The sequence below is a fragment of the Electrona antarctica genome (genome assembly GCF_951216825.1).
Source record: "Electrona antarctica genome assembly, chromosome: 19".
Lineage (NCBI taxonomy): Eukaryota > Metazoa > Chordata > Actinopteri > Myctophiformes > Myctophidae > Electrona > Electrona antarctica.
The window spans coordinates 27,064,451-27,082,606 of record NC_136800.1 but is presented as its reverse complement, the minus strand read 5'-3'; the positions used below and the strand labels follow the sequence as shown (position 1 = coordinate 27,082,606).

Below are 18,156 nucleotides of genomic sequence, written 5' to 3'. Positions count from 1 at the left end.
ATGTTATGACAAATGCAGGTCAACCCCCTTTGCCCCCTGGGTACACGGAGATTTTGAAAACATGACCAATGAAAAAAAACTCCCATATCTGCTGGGCGAAGTACAACAATGTGCAAACACAGCAGCAAGATTCGTGAGTTGCTGTGATAGGAGAAGGATATCAAACGGAACACAACCACCCTAAAGACTAATCATTGTGTATATACCTGCATCCAATGATGCATCTTTGAAATTGATCTATTGAAGATTCTGACTTTCAAATGTACATCATTTTTGTTTTGATTGTATTGCTGTATTGTTGTATTGTGCTTTCTGCTTTGGCAATGTAAACGTATGTTTTCTCATGCCAATAAAGCCCTTTGAATTGAATTGATATCCAACGAGCACTTCCAAACTCCAACACTTCTTTTCTTGACAGGAAGTAGCTCATAACAGATAGACACTTTGCAGATAGAAAAATCACACCCGTGTGAACTGAGTGGTGTAAGGTCTTATATAGACTGATCAGCTGTGGTCTGACGTAATGTCTGACGTAATGAAATCACACCTGTGTGAACTGGGTGACCATAGCAACCATGCTCATTGTTTTGGTACGGACAGACACGTAAACGGACAGACACGTAAACTAACAAAGCCGGTTGTAGGAGTGGTTTACACCACTCAAAAAAAGGATAATTCAGGCTTTTCGTACAGCTGTTGGTGAGTTTGACGCTGTTTAATACAATCAGATAGGACTTTTCTGTTTGGGTGTATCTTGGCTGTCAATGGGAAAGTTACCACCTTGGTGGCAAGATGGCCGCAGTTCTCCTGGAAGAAGGTGAGGCCTTGGGAAATGTATTTTGTGTGGTGTCGCATGGTGGGAGATCGTATCATCATTTTTGGAGGATACAGAGTCACAGACCTGCTGATGACCTGTACTTTATACTTAAAGCAGAACTATGTAACTCTCCTCTTCTACCCCGGATTTGAACCCAGTTTCCTGTGCAAGTGCTGGAACTTTGACCATTGATCTAATAGAGCTGACCTGGTGGGATTTGAATTTGACAAAATTCATGTCAGATCCAGATGTCTAGGTCTGTCTCTATAAGAGCATGGAGACAAACCACCTCGATTGTACAAGTTATATTGTATTAACATAAATCACACCCGTGTGATCGTAATTCATCATCGCTGACTTCTTACTGACAGTTGAGAGTTGAAAGACTCCTATACAACATAATTATCAATGTTTGTGTTACGCAAAACTTGTGTTTACACTATGATGTAAAATTGTCCATTCATTGTCAATGGAAATGTAATGTTTGTGTAGGACAAAGTTTGTGTTTGCGTCCTCATGCACCTTCGTCATCAATGTTTGTGTTACGCAATGTTTGTGTTTACACAAACATTGCTTTTGTTGTTTGTGTTTGTTTACACAAACACACAAGCATGCACACGCACACGCACACGCACACACACGCACACATGGCATGCGCACGCACGCACGCACGCACGCACGCACGCACGCACGCACGCACGCACACACGCACACACGCACACACACACACACACACACACACACACACACTTTAGGCCAGGTGTAGCTAATCAGTTAATGGTACACCTCAGTAATGGCCGCACCCAGGGTACCTCTCTGTGGATTTGTCTATACCCAGGTGAGCACAAAATAAACATGAGCTGGGAAAGCAAAGGCAGGCCCGCAGGTGTGTGTGTCCAAGTGGTGACATCTGGTCCAGGGATGATGAAATAGTGAGTCAACAGGTGCACTATTGGAAAATAATTACTGGAGATAGTTTCAAAACATGCTATTGTCAAATAACAAGGACACGAGAGTGCCACATTTACTACTGTAGCTCTACCACTGTTGCCCATAGACAGAGATGGGCAACATATATGTAGATATATGTATTTGACTGCTGGCTTTCAGATCATATGGATTAGTCCTTTTTTAATATATTTGTTATGGCTTTTTTGCCTTTATTTGATAGGGTACAGTAATGTGACAGGAAAGGGAGAGATAGATGGGGAGAAGACATGCAGCAAAGGCCGATGGGCTCAGGACTTGAACCCGCGGCACGCTGTCAGGCTGGATTACCGGCATAGGTGCCTGGACCGTTCAGCCGCAGCCCAGGCCAAGCAATTGAGGAATAGTCCTTTTATATGAATAATCTTTTAATTGTGACACAGCAAGCCAAAAATCAAACATGGATGGGGGGAACCACAACTACCCTCAACTACCCCTCTGTCTACGAACCCTACCGTGACACACAATAAACACATTTTCCTTGTGCACAATAACTAGATAATAAACAACACAGTGGTGTGGTCGTCTTTGACGACACAGCATTCGAACCCAGTCTGACTGGGCCGGTGTACCGGTGCCTGGTCAGATCTCGTCCCTCTCTTCATGTGATCGCTATGCTACAGCTGGCCATTGATAACACATAGGCCACCCCACTGAGAACTAGAAACAAGCACTCCTCGAAGGGCAGATATCCACCAGGCCGGGTTGCCTATCCACAGTATCCAGGGCCTTGCCACCGGAGAGTTAAATCTAGAGTTAATTAAGTGCTCATGATTTAGCAATTCATTATTTATTCTGCTTTGACAGAGGCATTCAAAACAATCAGTAAGCTACATCTGAATGTAGTTCAACACAAAATGCGGTTCAAATGAATTATTCTGTGATTTGGTTTGTGTGAAGCTATAATGTAACAGGGTGGGCTTTCTCCGGCTACAGCAACCCACTCCTTTGGGACAATTGACACATTAGATTCAGATTCAGTTTTATTTGACACAAGATGCACTGTTCAGGTACATGTGAAAATCTTAAACTGGGAAGATCAACCACAATAAATATGTTTACCAGCACGTCACCCTCCTTTCTTTCTTTCTTTCTTTCTTTCTTTCTTTCTTTCTTTAATTGGGCTATCGCGCAACTGTGGGGTGAATGGGTCAGCACTCAGCATTAGTTCCCTTCGGTATACGTACGCATTGAGAAGGTGGATAAGCCCCCCAGAGGTGGCAATCATGAGCGTCTGCTATTACGAGAGATGTTTTATATTTATTATCTCAATACAATGGCTCCTCGTGGTTTGAATGAGGAATTTGACATCAAACCGTTCTTGTAACGGTTTGATGTTACAAGAACGGTTTGACTGCCCTGCCGACCCGAGTTTCACGAGTTATGTTTTATTTGGCAATTTTGATAACTTTTAGACATATGAGGTTTTCCGTGGGTACTTTGTGATACGTCACACATTTGGATCACATGACCGGAAGAACACAATTGACGCTCGCTTCTGAGGGATACTGGGTAATCGAGTTTCCAATGCAATGCTATGGACAATGATGGCAGCCTGCGAGCGGAGCTGTTTTTCTTTCTTGTCACTGGCGATTGTGGAATATTTTCCGACATTAGGACAAGCTATTATTTAAGGCGCACGTTCGTGAAATTATTATTCCGGCAATACATGTGTTGACTTATGATATGTATGGCAAACCCAAGTACCAACAGTACTAACAGTACCAACACTCTCTGATCGAAAGTCAGTTTGAGGTTAGTTATACCTCCCATAACAGTAACACAAATGCATACATCAATAATAACTCTAGGCGGCAGGATAGAGAGCATTTTATTGTCAGCATTTTCAGAACAGACTAAATAGCAGAAAATCGAAGGCAAATGGCTGAATAAAGATAACGCAGTCTTTGCTCAGAATAAAAGCAGAATAAACCTAGAACAAAGGTCAATACCAGGAGGTCAGTCATTAAACAAAACAGAGCAAGGGCAAGGCAATCGTTTGATCCACTAAACAGGCACTTAAAACTTCAGGGGAACAGAGTGGCATTCCAACGCACCGCCATTCCAACCACGTGGCTTCCGCGTGTGGTTATGGTTAGGATTGGGGACAGCTATTCCATCCCATGTGGTTAGGGTTAGGATTGGGGACAGCTATTCCATCCCATGTGGTTAGGGTTAGGATTGGGGACAGCTATTCCATCCCATGTGGTTAGGGTTAGGATTGGGGACAGCTATTCCATCCCTTGTGGTTAGGGTTAGGATTGGGGACAGCTATTCCATCCCCTGTGTGGTTAGGGTTAGGATTGGGGACAGCTATTCCATCCCCTGTGCCACGCTGGCATTACATCATCATCATCTTCATCTTTCACATCGCTGCAGTGCTATGCCATCTCCTGTGCCACCGTATGGCATTACGTAACACCCATGTGGGCAGAGGTGGAAGTAGAGGCAGGGCTAGCCACTTCACTATCTCACCAGGGCTACATTGGCACCTACTTTACTATTCATCCACTGTAGGTCACAAAATACATTATGGGTTTTAGAAAATAAAACCCATGGTTGACCCTTTCTATTAACAATGTCATTGATGAAGATAGGCACATGCTCTCTTTGCCTCTTTGGCTTCCTGAAGCGATGAGCACCTGTGCTGAGGGCCAGGGGGTCAGATATTATGTTGCCCATTCTAACCAGTATCACTACAGACACTACAACAACCACCACCACTACTACCATAATTACCACTAGTTAGTACCATTGTATAGGACCATTTAATGAGGTTATGCACAGTATACCTGGCAAGGCCCTGTCATGTGGGATGAGTGAGGTCACAGAAAGGCCACATGATCCATCATAGTATGGTAAAAAACTAGTGATCAAGGGAATAGAGCAAGTTCAGTCAGGAAACTCAGTGCAGTTGCTGCCGGCTGTTAATTGGGCCGCCTCAGCATCACATTCTCATTCACATGATTCACTTCATCCAATCACACCAGTGGTGGGCCGTCAGGGCCAGCAAGGCCTTCTCTGCTGGCCCACTTGCCTGATGCCACTTGCCTGATGCAGAAATTTATATTTTATAATAAGTTTTTCTTTTTAACAAATATTATATCTATAATATTATATATAATATTATATTTATTTCGCTGCCACTGCACTGTTTTTCACTCAGACAGGTTGGATGCTCTGCTTCCATTCTGTGCAGGTACAACAGCCCTTGGGTTTTTTGATGAGATTTTTTGATGAGATTATTTCCTTGTGTTGTCTCCGGGTAAAATTCTCTACCAGGAGGCCTGCAGAAACTCCAGTGAATCCCCTTGCTGTTGAAATGAATGGGATCAATATAGAGATTGACAGGTTTCTTAGCCAATCAGATTTCGAGTTTGCCCTGCTGGGCGTTTTCTTTCATGTACCAGCGCCAGCTAGCTGGCCTTTGGTGACGTTAACGTCTTGCTTGGATCCCATCATTGGGGGGAAATATTGTCAAATGAGAAAAGAGAACTGGGTGTTTCAAACTTTCTGCGCGAGTTCCCATTTGTGGGTTGATTGAGGAGCTAAATAGATTTAACTCACAAACAAACGCGGAAAACGGCTGAAGGAGGAGAAGAATACAGTCAAAGCATTTTTCGAGAAGGAAGGACTTCAAGAAAAGCTTGCAGGGACAGGGTAGACCATTGGTATGATGCAGGCAGCCATGGTAAGGATCTTTATATAATATTTATATACATGCGATCGCGATGCGACACAGCTTATTGATTGATCGTTTTATAGGCTATGGTTGTGGACTTCAAGACGTGTGGTTGTCCGTGCTGACAGTGTGTGTGGCCGAGTCTTATGTGGCTGTGCGCTGCGGAGCCACTTGTGTGTGTGTGTGTGTGTGTGTGTGTGTGTGTGCACGCGCGCACGCGCTGCGTGTGTTTAGTCCCCGCCGGTGCAGCATAGCTGGGATATTACAGAGCCTGATATGAGTGTGGTTTTTTTGCGTGGTTTAATGTTGTATAAGAACATATGACAGGGGGGGGGGAATAGCCGATCTACAAGCCCACAGCGCGTCGTGAGCTTGTAGATCGGCTATTTTTTTTGGGGGGGGGGGGGGTTGAAGGCCTAGTTCATTTCGGCACGGACCGCCACTGAATCACACACTCATTCCATCTTCATACCGGCTATTTAAACTGGAAGTTTGCACTGCTCATGTGCTGTCTGCTTAAACTTCTGCTGCTACCACCTGTTGTTTTGGATCTGCTGTTTATTTCACTATGGTTGGGACTGATGCGCTTGATCTGAGTACCTAAAAAGCAGATCCAATTCATCACCGAACCATAATAAATAAATCGCTCATTTTATATTCAATAAATATAATTATATTCCATCCATTCATGTTGTCCTGACTGAAATATAGTCTTGATGTGCTGCTTTAGATGTTAGACCCTGTCATGTTCTAATGTAGGGTTAGGGTTAGATAGGGTTCATCTTTCTTTACCTTTTAGAACTTTTATAGCATCACCAGAAGGTATGAACTGAAGATCAATTGACAAGTGACAGCAGTATTGGGGACAATAGAGTTGGCAGTAAGCATATGGGGCCCTATTTTCATCAGTGCTAAACCCCTTATAGCTAAGGTTAGAAGACAATCGATGTAGATTGTCTTCTAAAAAACAATCTACATCGACACATTGTGAGCTTGTAGATCAGCTATTTGAACTGTTTTTCAAAATGGTAAAAATGGCAAAGAAGTTTAGGGATAAGTGACTGACGAAAAAGTTTAGGAATAAGCATTTACAAAAATAGGGCCCTTGATGTTCAATCATTGTGCTGTATCTGACCAGTACTGATGTACTGTACTTGCTAGCAGTTGTACCTTGTACTTGCTGTCATATAAAATGGGGAGGTATAGGCAATATTCCTGGCCATTGTAGGGGAATTAAAGATTTGTATTACACTTACACTTTTGACAATCATCAAAAACAAGATCATCAGAATGTCTGATTCAGCAAGACATTGACAATGTGATAATTAATCGTGTTAATAAATGTTATTGCAATGTTTGAACCTTGAGGTGTTTAAATGGCCTCTAAGGCCTGGGCTAATTAAAAACAACACTGTTTGTGTGAGCTGTCATTGACTCATTTTTGGGACACATCTGGTGCCCAGAAGGTGCCTTGGGCTTCACTGTTGTTTTCCCTCACACCTCGGCAATGGTGGAATTAATTAACTAAGTACATTTATTCAAGTACTGAACTTAACTACTCAGCATCCATTAATTCTGGGAGGAACATTAACCACAAATAGTCGATCTACAAGCTCTCAACACATCACGTGTTAAGGAGCCGGGTACTATATTAGTCCGGCAGCCGACAGGCTTCTTTTGTTTAAAATGGGAAATTTGGTATATATTGGCCTATATTTATTGGCCTAAAATATTGTCTATATACATACATTCATGAATCCACTTGCTGACCGGCTGTGAGTATTGGGCAATTTTTTTCCCCATTAACATTCGTTTTGCACAAAAAAACACTCATTGGGCTAAAAACGGCCATAGACGTCATGACAAATGTGATGAGGTCAGCACAAATGTGATGAGGTCAGCACATTTTGGGCAAGTGGTTATGGCTGTTTTTAGCCCAAGGAATGTATTTTGTGCAAAACTAATGATTGGAATGGATTCCGAATCATGAAAACCCCCTAGTGTGACATGTTACATGCTACTTAAAGCAAAAGGAAAGCAAAAGGAAAATGGCAAAAGGACATTTTTGCCTGCCACCAGGTATGTATAGTACTATACATACCTGGTGGCAGGCAAACATGTCAAAAATGTACCTGTTGAGAGGAGGGGCCCAGACATGAGTCAACCCACAGAGCCTATAGTCCCTCCACATACCAGAATTGTACCTCCCAGTCCCGGCAGAGTAGTTCCGGAGTGGATCCAATGGATTGTGTGGCCCTGGTCTTTCCTTAGTGGGTCTGATCGAGGGTAGCTAGTGGGAGTCTGGGACGTAGGTCGGGACTTGATCACCCCGGCTGGTCACCCGAGTGATGGGTATGCTGTTCGCAAGAACCGAAACCCTGATGACCTTGGGATACATCACTGAAGATATGTCCCAGGTGCATCCAAGCAATGTATTGTCGTTCTTATAGGAGACAAAATAACATTGACTCTATGTTTTCTTTGTAAGTTTCTTTGTAAGGAGGATATCCATGTCATTAAAACTAAGATATTCGATAAAAAACTACGACCGAAAATGTCCGAACTAATAGCCTAGCCACCCAACCCGCTCTGCTCTGGGATAGCAGCGAGACTGAGCACAGCTGAGTGATTTTTATGTTTTGATTAGGCGTTCCATCATGCTCGTTTAAGCACAGCTGGCTATTTCAACCAATCAGATTGCTTCCTCGAAACCACCTGTTGTAAGCCCTCTACTGCCTCTGCCCAGATGGGTGGCGTGAAAGAGCACATAGTGCCATAAGGTGTTACAGGGGATGGCACAGCAATGTGTAGCTATAAAATGTGACAACTGGACAGAAGATTTAGAGAAGGTGGGGTTAGACAGAGGAGGACAGTCATGAGGGCTTCTCTAGACACACACCTGCTTTCATATCTGTACTTGCATTTGACGTTGTTCTCTTCCTTCTCTCTTTTGTCTTCCTCACCTTCCTCTTCTTGTGAATTACAGGAACAGTTTAATCTCAACAGAATGTACAAGGCTGGGGACTTTGTTCTGGGTGGATTATTTTATATCCACTTCATCCCTGTCTACCCTGGGCTGTCTTTCACCTCCAAGCGACAGGAGCTCACTTGCTATGGGTGAGTACCACAATTACAGTATAGCAAGCAAGAGAACAACTAACTTGTTTAGACTTTAGATTATGCTGTGTATTCCTACAAAGATAAATATTCAAAGTTACAGTAGACTTTTCTGTGGTAGTTTTTTCACTCCAGGGTTCAGACGGGCGCAGACCATGGCTTTTGCCATCAATGAGATCAACAGAAAGAGCACCCTGCTGCCCAATGTGACTCTGGGCTATGGGATCTATGATACTTGTCACACGCTTGGAGGTGCATTCCATGCAGTGTTGTCATTGGTCAGTGGGGGAGAGAAGCAGTTTCAATTTGATGAGAGATGCGTCGGGTCCCCTCCAGTGCTCGGAATTGTGGGCCCAGCAGCTTCAACGAGTTCTATTGCCATCTCTAGTGTATTGGGCTTGTACAGAGTGCCCATGGTACGTCTGTGCACAGACAAATGTGTCTGTGGCAAGACTTGTCTTTGTCCGTGGGACTTTTTATTTATTAAGATTTTTACACACCATCATTATTCTAATTTTGATCATAAGACCCAATTATTGAATGTCCGTCTCCAGGTTTTATTCAGAATATGTATGAAACTGATTTATTATGACAAAATCACATTAGGAGTCCACTAGCACAGGCTGCACAGCGGTTATGGTGATGGTCCATTTGGTTCCATTTGTACACTCTGAGTTACAGACCTGTTATGGTCATTCAGGGCTATCTTATTGTTTCTGGTAATATAATAAGTCCACTCATTTTGTATGTCTGCACTCTGCAGTGGGCTGTGGCAAAAAATATATTCTGACAAAAATGTCCACCACGAGCCACGTGACCATGTGGCGATGACAGTTAAGCTCACAATGTGGTGATGTAACGTTTTCAGCTTCTAGATCTGCTTTTGTTGCTTCTTTTGCATTAGATTAGACTACCTATTGTATGACTAATATGTAGGGCATTCATTTACACGGCCGACCAAAGTGCTGTCACAATATGCTTAATTCGGGTTCTTTATTTTCATAAATGAAATGTGTCATAAATAGTCTTATTACAGCTTGAAGCTCATAGAACACATTTACCTGGAAACAGAGCATGTGAGCAGAGCAGGCAGAATTGAGCACAGAGCTGTTTTTTAAAAGGTCAGAACACGATGCATATCTTAGAGTAGGGTTCTTCAACAGGGGGTCTGGGATGCCTAAGGTGTACTCTGAGCGACTACAGTTACTACAGGGGGCTGCAGACTTTATCTGATAGGAACCTTTTTATGCAATTCTCTGAAAACACACATTGTTGCAAAGAAAAGGGGTCACACAGCTCGTAGCCATAATTAAATAACCTTTTCATTGATCAATGTTTCATCACAATAATAGTATTTCATACCCTGAAGACCTATATCTACAGGGTATGAATGAAAACACACACACTCATGAATCCAACATGTTATTATTAGCTAAAAAACTAACAAACAAACAAAAACATTTACTTAATATTTAAGATTAAGATTAAGACTATGATGAACCATCAAAGCTGCAGCATTACTTGGAGACAACCAAGTAGGCTACTCAAGGTAGCTTTGGAAGCCTCTTATCAAGTTGCATAGAAGGCACAATTTCATACAATAAGTGGGGGGGACCTTAGCTAAAACAATGTTGAAGACCGCCCTGTCTGTTTGATTCTCTGCCCAAACCTGAGTAGGGATTCTAGCCCTTATCTATAATAGGAGTGGGGAGTATTTTGAGTAATTTTGAGAATGTTATATGAAACCTTCTATCAATCACAGTGATCAATAAATACCACACAATTTATTGAATTATTGTTATATTCTCATACTGTATGCTCACATTCTCTGCTTGAAGGAGACATTTGTTAAATAATTGAGTAGCATTGCTATATTAGAGAAAAGTTGTTTCGAACTTTTTGCAGGTAAGTCACTATGCCACCTGCTCCTGTCTGAGCGACCGGAACCAGTTCCCGTCCTTCTTTAGAACAATCCCAAGTGACGCCTTCCAGGTGAATTCATACAGACCAGATCTCTTGGCATCAAGCATACATGTTCCACACACTTGACCCATCAAGAGCTGTGACCGATTCTACACATTTCAAAATAATGGCTTCTAAATCCAAACAGTTTTCTGAAAAACGTACAGTATGTTGTTACAGTTCTCAAACGTATTAAAAATGTTCATTTTAAAATACATTTTTCAAAAATAGCAGATCTATAATCTACAATCATAGCACGGCACAAAGAGAGCTTATGAGCTTGCATATCTGCTTTTTTTTAATAGAGGGTATGCGCGACATTATCATCATACCCGGACATTATGCGGGACGCCTACTGAATTAATTCTGGCCTTGACAGCCCATACATCCAAACAGAAAAGTCTTCTCTGATTGCATTAAACAACGTTAAACTCAGTTTGCCACTCACTTTATGCATGTGCAGTGACAGATGTTTTCCCGGTTTGAATGGGTTAACACATGCCACCCTCTAGTGAGCATAATTAGATATTGCATTATCACCTTGAATTATTGCAGGTCAGGAGCTGAAGGTCTTTGTTGGCAGCATCAAAAGATAATGATTAGAACATTCCTATTGTGTTATCTGTGTAAGAGATTCACTATGTGAATAATCTAATTTATAAGCACTTATCCCTCCATTATATACACTCAGGTGCGAGCTATGCTCCAGATTATGAGGCGGTTCAGGTGGACCTGGGTAGGAATGCTGTTGATTGATAATGCATATGGCCACCATGCTGCCATAGCCTTACAGTCTGAGCTGGCTCAGTCTGGTTTGGCTTGTCTGGCGTACCTGGAGGTTGTGCCCATGGACTATGATCCATCTGAACTTCAGCGGATTGTCACTGTGATGAGGAAGTCCACAGCTCGCGTGGTCATCGCATTTGTATATGAGAGCCATATGCCTGAACTCATGGAGGAGGTTTGGGCTTTGATACATGTTTGTTTTGTTAACATTGTGATTCATAATTATATTACTTTTTTTTGTATTATCGGAAATCCGCTATTTTGAAGTAAATACATTATTCCAGAATAAAAATAGGTTGCAAATGTTTTTTTGTAATTGCTATGCAATTCAATAATTTGTGCTCGAGGTTCATGAATGCTCAGCAATAACGTGTACCGTACTTATTTTGTTCTGGTATTTCATCTTAGTACTTCTCTGCACAATAATAAGCAACAAATGATAAGACCATTCACTCATCTCACTGCTATAACTAATTGTTACATACATACATTTGCTAATGTAATGTGTTCAACACACTAGGTGGTAAAGCAGAATGTAACAGGTCTGCAATGGATGGCCAGTGAGTCCTGGACGACATATACTGGACTCCAGACTCCTAACTTCATGCCGTACCTGAGAGGCACCCTGGGTATTGCCATCCGTGGTGGAGAGATACCAGGTCTCAAGGACTTCTTGTTAAAAATACATCCCGACAATGACCCTGACAACAGCCACGAAAATAACATAGTGAGCCTTTTGTTTAATTTAGTAGTTAAACAAACTGGAATTTCACACTGCTGTCTGTCGCCAAACATTTACAAGGTGTATTGTTCTGACCTCCTGTTAGTCCGACTGATTACTAATACCAAACCCTAACCCTAACCTCAGGCTCATTCTTAACCGGCCACGTAGGTCGGACGGACGGGAGGTCAGACTTATGGGCAGTCCCCATATTTATGCGTACTGTATGTCTTCATTGTGTTTCTTCAGGTGAGGCAGTTTTGGGAGATCACATTTCAGTGTAAATTTGCACCCCTTCCGACCGACTGGGTGGATGCTGGTGGAAGCGTGTGCACTGGACAAGAGGACCTAGGAACTGCAGAAACTACATTGTCGGATGTGTCTGACCTCAGGGTAGAATACAATGTGTACAAGGCTGTGTATGCTCTGGCCCATGCCCTCCATGACATGTTGGAATGTGTGCCAGGAAGAGGGCCTTTCATTGGGCACAGCTGTGCCAGTTTGCACACAGTACAGCCATGGCAGGTGGAATAATAATTCACAGTTACCTGTTAAAGGATTAGTTCACCCCAGAAATGACTTATTGTCTCCACCAGGCCGAAGGCATGGGGAGGGGAGAGAGTATGTTTGCACTCCGTCCGTCCGTGTGTCCGTCCGTGTGTCCGTCCGTCCGTTACCAGCTAATCTCCGGCACCGTTAACCTGGTCGATGCCAAACTTTGCACACACACTCCCTAGATGCCAATGATGAACCTCTGCCTTAAATTTTCCAGACCGGCCTGTTATAGCGCCACCAGGAGTCAGGAGGCCGACTTTTGTAAAACACATTTTTTATATTACTCCTCCAGATTTTGTCCAAAACTCCCGCAAATTGTTACACAACATCTCTATAGCCATGTGCTCAAGACGGATCTGTCTGGATATTTCATATTCCATCCTAATTGGACAATATTGGCTTTCAAAGTTTGCAGGATTGGCCCGTTTTGAACTAAAAGCCTCAAATCGTGCAATTCACATAAAATCTTTCACGCACTGCCCTACTAGGCTGAGGAATATATCCCGCCCTTTTCACATTGGCCTGTTACAGCGCCACCAACAGGTGGATTTTTGCAAAGCCTGAAATCATCCAATTGCCATCAAAGGCGTAAGAACAAATGGCACCCTTTTCACATTTGCCTATTATAGCGCCACCAGGAGGCCACAACCTGGCCTGGTGCAGGAGACCTGTGCCCCGAGGGGCACTTTTTCTAGTTTTCTATCAATTTCACACCCCACGATGCGTTGAATTCATGGTCATTTTTTAGTATTCCGAAGCCAATCATTTCATGACCGGCGGCGTTTCCCGTAGGAGACTCAATTGACCTGTAGGCTATTTGATATTATTGGCTCAGGAATGACAAAAACAAAACACTTCCATCAATTCAAGGCTTCATGGGGTGTGTAAAATATAATATTTGGGTGAAATACTCCATTAATGTTTCTAGCTGTACTCTTAATGTTGAATATTATATTAGTCGATATGCAGAGAAACATGAAAAGGTTTGTAAATATATAAAATATAGTTAATATAAGCCGACAACACGTTTGAAATAATTCACACAACGCTTTTTAAGGGGCCCCCCATGTGTCATGCTCAAATGGTTTGATCCGTTTGGCAACTCTCGTAATGTTTTGTGTATCGTGTGAGCACTCGAATGGTGATAAATGAAAAGGCGTGTCTTGTGACAGAGACAGGTCATGTGTCGTAAGTCATTATTAAGTATGAAGTGTCACCAGACCAGACTATGGTATTTGTTTTTTTTACCACCTCAAGTTAATGAAGCATAACCTGAAGAATGAAACGTAACCAGACTGTGTTTCGTTTCCAACCCAAGTGAATGAACTTATATGAACTTGTATTTCCCATCGATGATGTCACTGGAGGAGTTTCTGAACTGCCCACAGCCCTTCTATGAGACACAGACCGAGTAGAACAAAATTGCGCTATTTTTTCATGATTATTAGTGAGGACCTATTATATGAAGATAGATTGAAAAGTGTTGAAGTGGACCTTTAAGTTATAAATGGCGACATCATCAACAATCTCTTGTTGTCAACGGTGCCCATAGTTAAAGTAAGCAAACATGAATGGACATAAACACAACAGTGTAGCTCACAAAACATCAAGACAAAACATTTTGAATAAGGAATATCCAAAGTGACTGCCCAAATTAGACAGACCTTTTCCCCCCCCTTATTTTATTAATTAAAATAAATTTGTACGATCACCAACACAATCCCGAGCAAGCATTCATTCTCCAAATTAAAACTAATTCCAACTAATTCCAATATATATATATATATATATATATATATATATATATATATATATATAGTATTTCTCTATGAATCCATCAAAAATACCAAAACCTAGATGATCAGATTCAGAACTGCCAGCTGCCCTTGCAGCAACACGCACACACATTTGTGATATTTGTAGTGCCCCTTTCAATGCCCAGACAGTGAAAGCCCTAGCCGACACTTCATGTTTTTACTGTTTTGTGTAATTACTAGTTCATTCAACAGTCCCTGTGTATTTGTCTGTTCTTCATAATTGCCTTCATCACCATTTCTAGCTTGTGTATTACCTGGAAAAGGTCAACTTCACCACATCATTTGGTGATGATGTATCATTTGATGAGAATGGTGATCCTTTACCAATCTATGATGTCATGAACTGGGAGTGGCTCCCTGATGGAAGCACAACGGTTCACAATGTGGGTTTGATCAAGAAGTCAGCCTCCGGAGATGAAGAACTCATCCTGGATGAAAAGAAAATCTTCTGGAACTTTGGATCCAAACAGGTCACTTAATTTGGCTTTTTGAAAATAGCTAATGTTGCTAAACATTACAAAAAATAGATAAAGTCTGATCCATCCATGTTTGTCTGTTTCAACATCATTGCCACGTTTTGTTTTGGTTTTCCATCATGTTTCATGTTAGAAAAAGAAACATGTATTATGTTATACGTATGCATCATTGTTGTTTCCCTCTCCTGTAATGTCTGTGCTAACCCGGGGTTCTTTAAAAAAAATTAAAAAAAAAGTTGGTCACAAAAACAAAAAAAAAGCTAATGTTGAGCTCATGATGTAATTTATTTTACACTGAAATGTATCAATGTTCCTTTCCTCTGTAGCCTCCTCGGTCAGTGTGCAGTGAGAGTTGCTCCCCTGGAACCCGTGTGGCCAGAAGGAAAGGAGAACCTGTCTGCTGCTTTGACTGCATTGCTTGTTCTGAGGGAGAGATCAGCAATCAGACAGGTTAGTTGATTGATTGAGTTTATTGATTCATTGATTGAGTGTATTTGGTGATAGCACTCAGCCACTCACGACATACAGTGACATTTGTTTCATCACAGATGAAAACAACACAATAAAGCCCAAAGGTTTATTTTCACGGTGGCTCTCTGGACATAAATATTGAGCATAACATCCAAACAATACAATTAAAGATTTGAACCAAATGCTATTTTAGCTCAAATATTTTAGTATTCACCTATTTCCTTATTATGAAAAATCCACAGTTGATCCCACTCATAGACACAAGCCAGTCTGTGCAGTCCACAGTAGTCTTAATTGACACACAAATGCAAGTAAAACACTATAATTTAGGAAAAGTGTAGAATGTCAGATACTTACATAATGATGTAGCAAGGTATCTTTAATCTTTAGGATGATACTTTACTTGTCTGACCCTATAATATTGCCGTCTTTGTTAGACTCTACAGAGTGCACCAGTTGTCCAGAGGACTTCTGGTCCAGTCCCCAGCGTGACCACTGTGTCCCTAAGAGCATGGAGTTCCTCTCCTACCTTGAGCCTCTGGGTATCTCCTTGACAATCATCTCATTGCTAGGCACACTTATCTGTGCCATTGTCCTGGGAATCTTCTTTTATCATCTTGACACACCCATGGTACGCGCCAACAACTCAGAACTCAGCTTTCTTCTCTTGTTGTCACTCATACTATGTTTCTTGTGTTCACTTCTGTTCATTGGCCGTCCTATACAGTGGACTTGTCAGCTGAGGCATGCAGCATTTGGCATCAGCTTTGTACTGTGTCTCTCGTGTATCCTGGTAAAGACTATGGTGGTGTTGGCCGTGTTCAAGGCCTCCAAGCCTGGGGGTGCAGACATTATGAAGTGGTTTGGTGCTATGCAGCAGAGAGGAACAGTTCTGGCTCTTACTTCCATCCAGGCAATAATCTGCACAGCCTGGCTTGTGTCTGCCTCACCGACTCCGTATGAAAACACACAATACCACAGTGATAAGATTGTCTATGAGTGTGATGTAGGATCAACAGTTGGTTTTGGAGTATTACTAGGTTATATTGGTTTACTGGCACTCCTCAGCTTCCTCCTAGCATTCATGGCAAGGAAACTTCCAGACAACTTCAATGAAGCCAAGTTAATCACATTCAGCATGTTGATCTTCTGTGCCGTGTGGATAGCCTTCATCCCAGCATATATCAGCTCTCCAGGCAAATATGCAGATGCAGTGGAGGTATTTGCTATTTTAGCATCTAGTTTTGGTCTTTTGGTGGCGCTGTTTGTCCCAAAGTGTTATATAATCATTTTTAAACCTGAGAGAAACACTAAGAAGGCCATCATGGGTCGAGGTGCCACTAAAACGTAGAAGCAGAAATTAAATTCAAAACACATTTTCAGTGTACTTTAAAACGAGAATAATTCCAAACTGAACAAATTATTTTGTGCAATAGCTGACCATTTATTTGCACAAAATTATCTAGCTGCACAAAATAATCTAGCTGCACAAAATTATCTAGCTGCTAGATAATGATTACAAGGTGAGTACTAGTATGTGAATACAATAAAGTGATGATCTGTGCATTCTTCAGGATTATTCCCAAATCCAAACACTTACTAAATGGCTAATCTACAAGCTCTATTTTCAAATATCCTAAGTACAAGGGTAAAACAGTAATGATTTGTGCATTAGGAACAGTGTTACTTTTGAAGGAGTAATATGTAATGGTGACATATTACTCTCTTGATATTTCAGGATATTGACTTACTAATGAATTACATTATTTCAGTACTTGGTGTTTAAACTTCATTCCTATACTTCATAGTGTAAACTCTAAACAACTATCCTCTCTCTCTCAATTTAATGTAGTTAAAATAAAGGTGTGTAAGGTGTGTTGAAGTAAAACTGGAAAAGTGGTGACTTCTCTCAAGTTCTCTGGTTACACTCACAATAAATGCACGCACGCACGCACGCAGGTGAGGTGAGTGTCACAGTAAGAGACCCGACACTGAAGACAAGTCTTCACAGCTTTCTGTTTTCTACCAGTGCAGAAATCACAGGCCACATCTCCAGGTCCAGCATAGCAGTGATCAGGAGGAACAAGTTGTAGTTCTGTCTTCTTCAGGTTCTCCACCAACTCAGCCAAGACATTGTTTATTTTCAGAACAGGTCTTGGAATGAACATTTGTCTGCACTGTGGACAGCTGTGTCTCCCTCTTTGATCATCCTGATTCCAGTGTGCCTCAATAGTCAATACAGTAGTTGTGTTTATTTTTTATTGTTTATTAGGATCCCCATTAGCTTTTGCCTTCTAGTCTTCCTGGGGTCCGACACAGACAAACATTTAACATTTAACAAAGGAAATACAATTGTTTACAAACACTAACTAAAAATAAAACCTAGTAAAAATAAAATGTTGTTGGCAGTTTTTCAACCTAAACTAACTTGTTTTAGATGTATTAACATCTAAAACACACCCGTTGTAACTGCCATCGTTAATGTAGAGGATGAGAGCAATGCTTGGAAAGCTGCTCCTAACAATGTGTTTGGTCACCGTTCTGAAGCTGGCTTTTAAACAAGCGTTGCTCAGCGGGAGGGTCTACGAGCTACCGGAGCAAACCGACTCTGCCCTAAAACATCTGGCGGGCAGGCTGCCAGTGGAGACGGACTTCACGGAGTACCAACACCCCCTATCTGACAAAGCCCAACCTTAAAATGGACTCACATGCTACTGGGTTTGGGGTGTCGTCAGATTGGCCTGACCTCAATGACCTCTGTGTAA

At 41.8% G+C, this 18,156-nt stretch overlaps 1 protein-coding gene across 1 annotated transcript; it reads left to right on the top strand.

Annotated features, from left to right (window-relative positions):
- Window positions 1–792: 792 nt before the first annotated feature.
- On the top strand, window positions 793–16,742 carry LOC306943079 (extracellular calcium-sensing receptor-like; the record flags this gene model as incomplete). Its single annotated transcript, XM_079529283.1, has 11 exons — window positions 793–817; window positions 2,303–2,385; window positions 8,473–8,603; window positions 8,746–8,881; window positions 10,509–10,595; window positions 11,257–11,526; window positions 11,872–12,078; window positions 12,322–12,597; window positions 14,687–14,914; window positions 15,247–15,370; window positions 15,829–16,742. 11 exons carry the CDS (start codon window positions 793–795, stop codon window positions 16,740–16,742), a joined length of 2,481 nt encoding a protein of 826 aa, XP_079385409.1.
- Window positions 16,743–18,156: the final 1,414 nt, after the last annotated feature.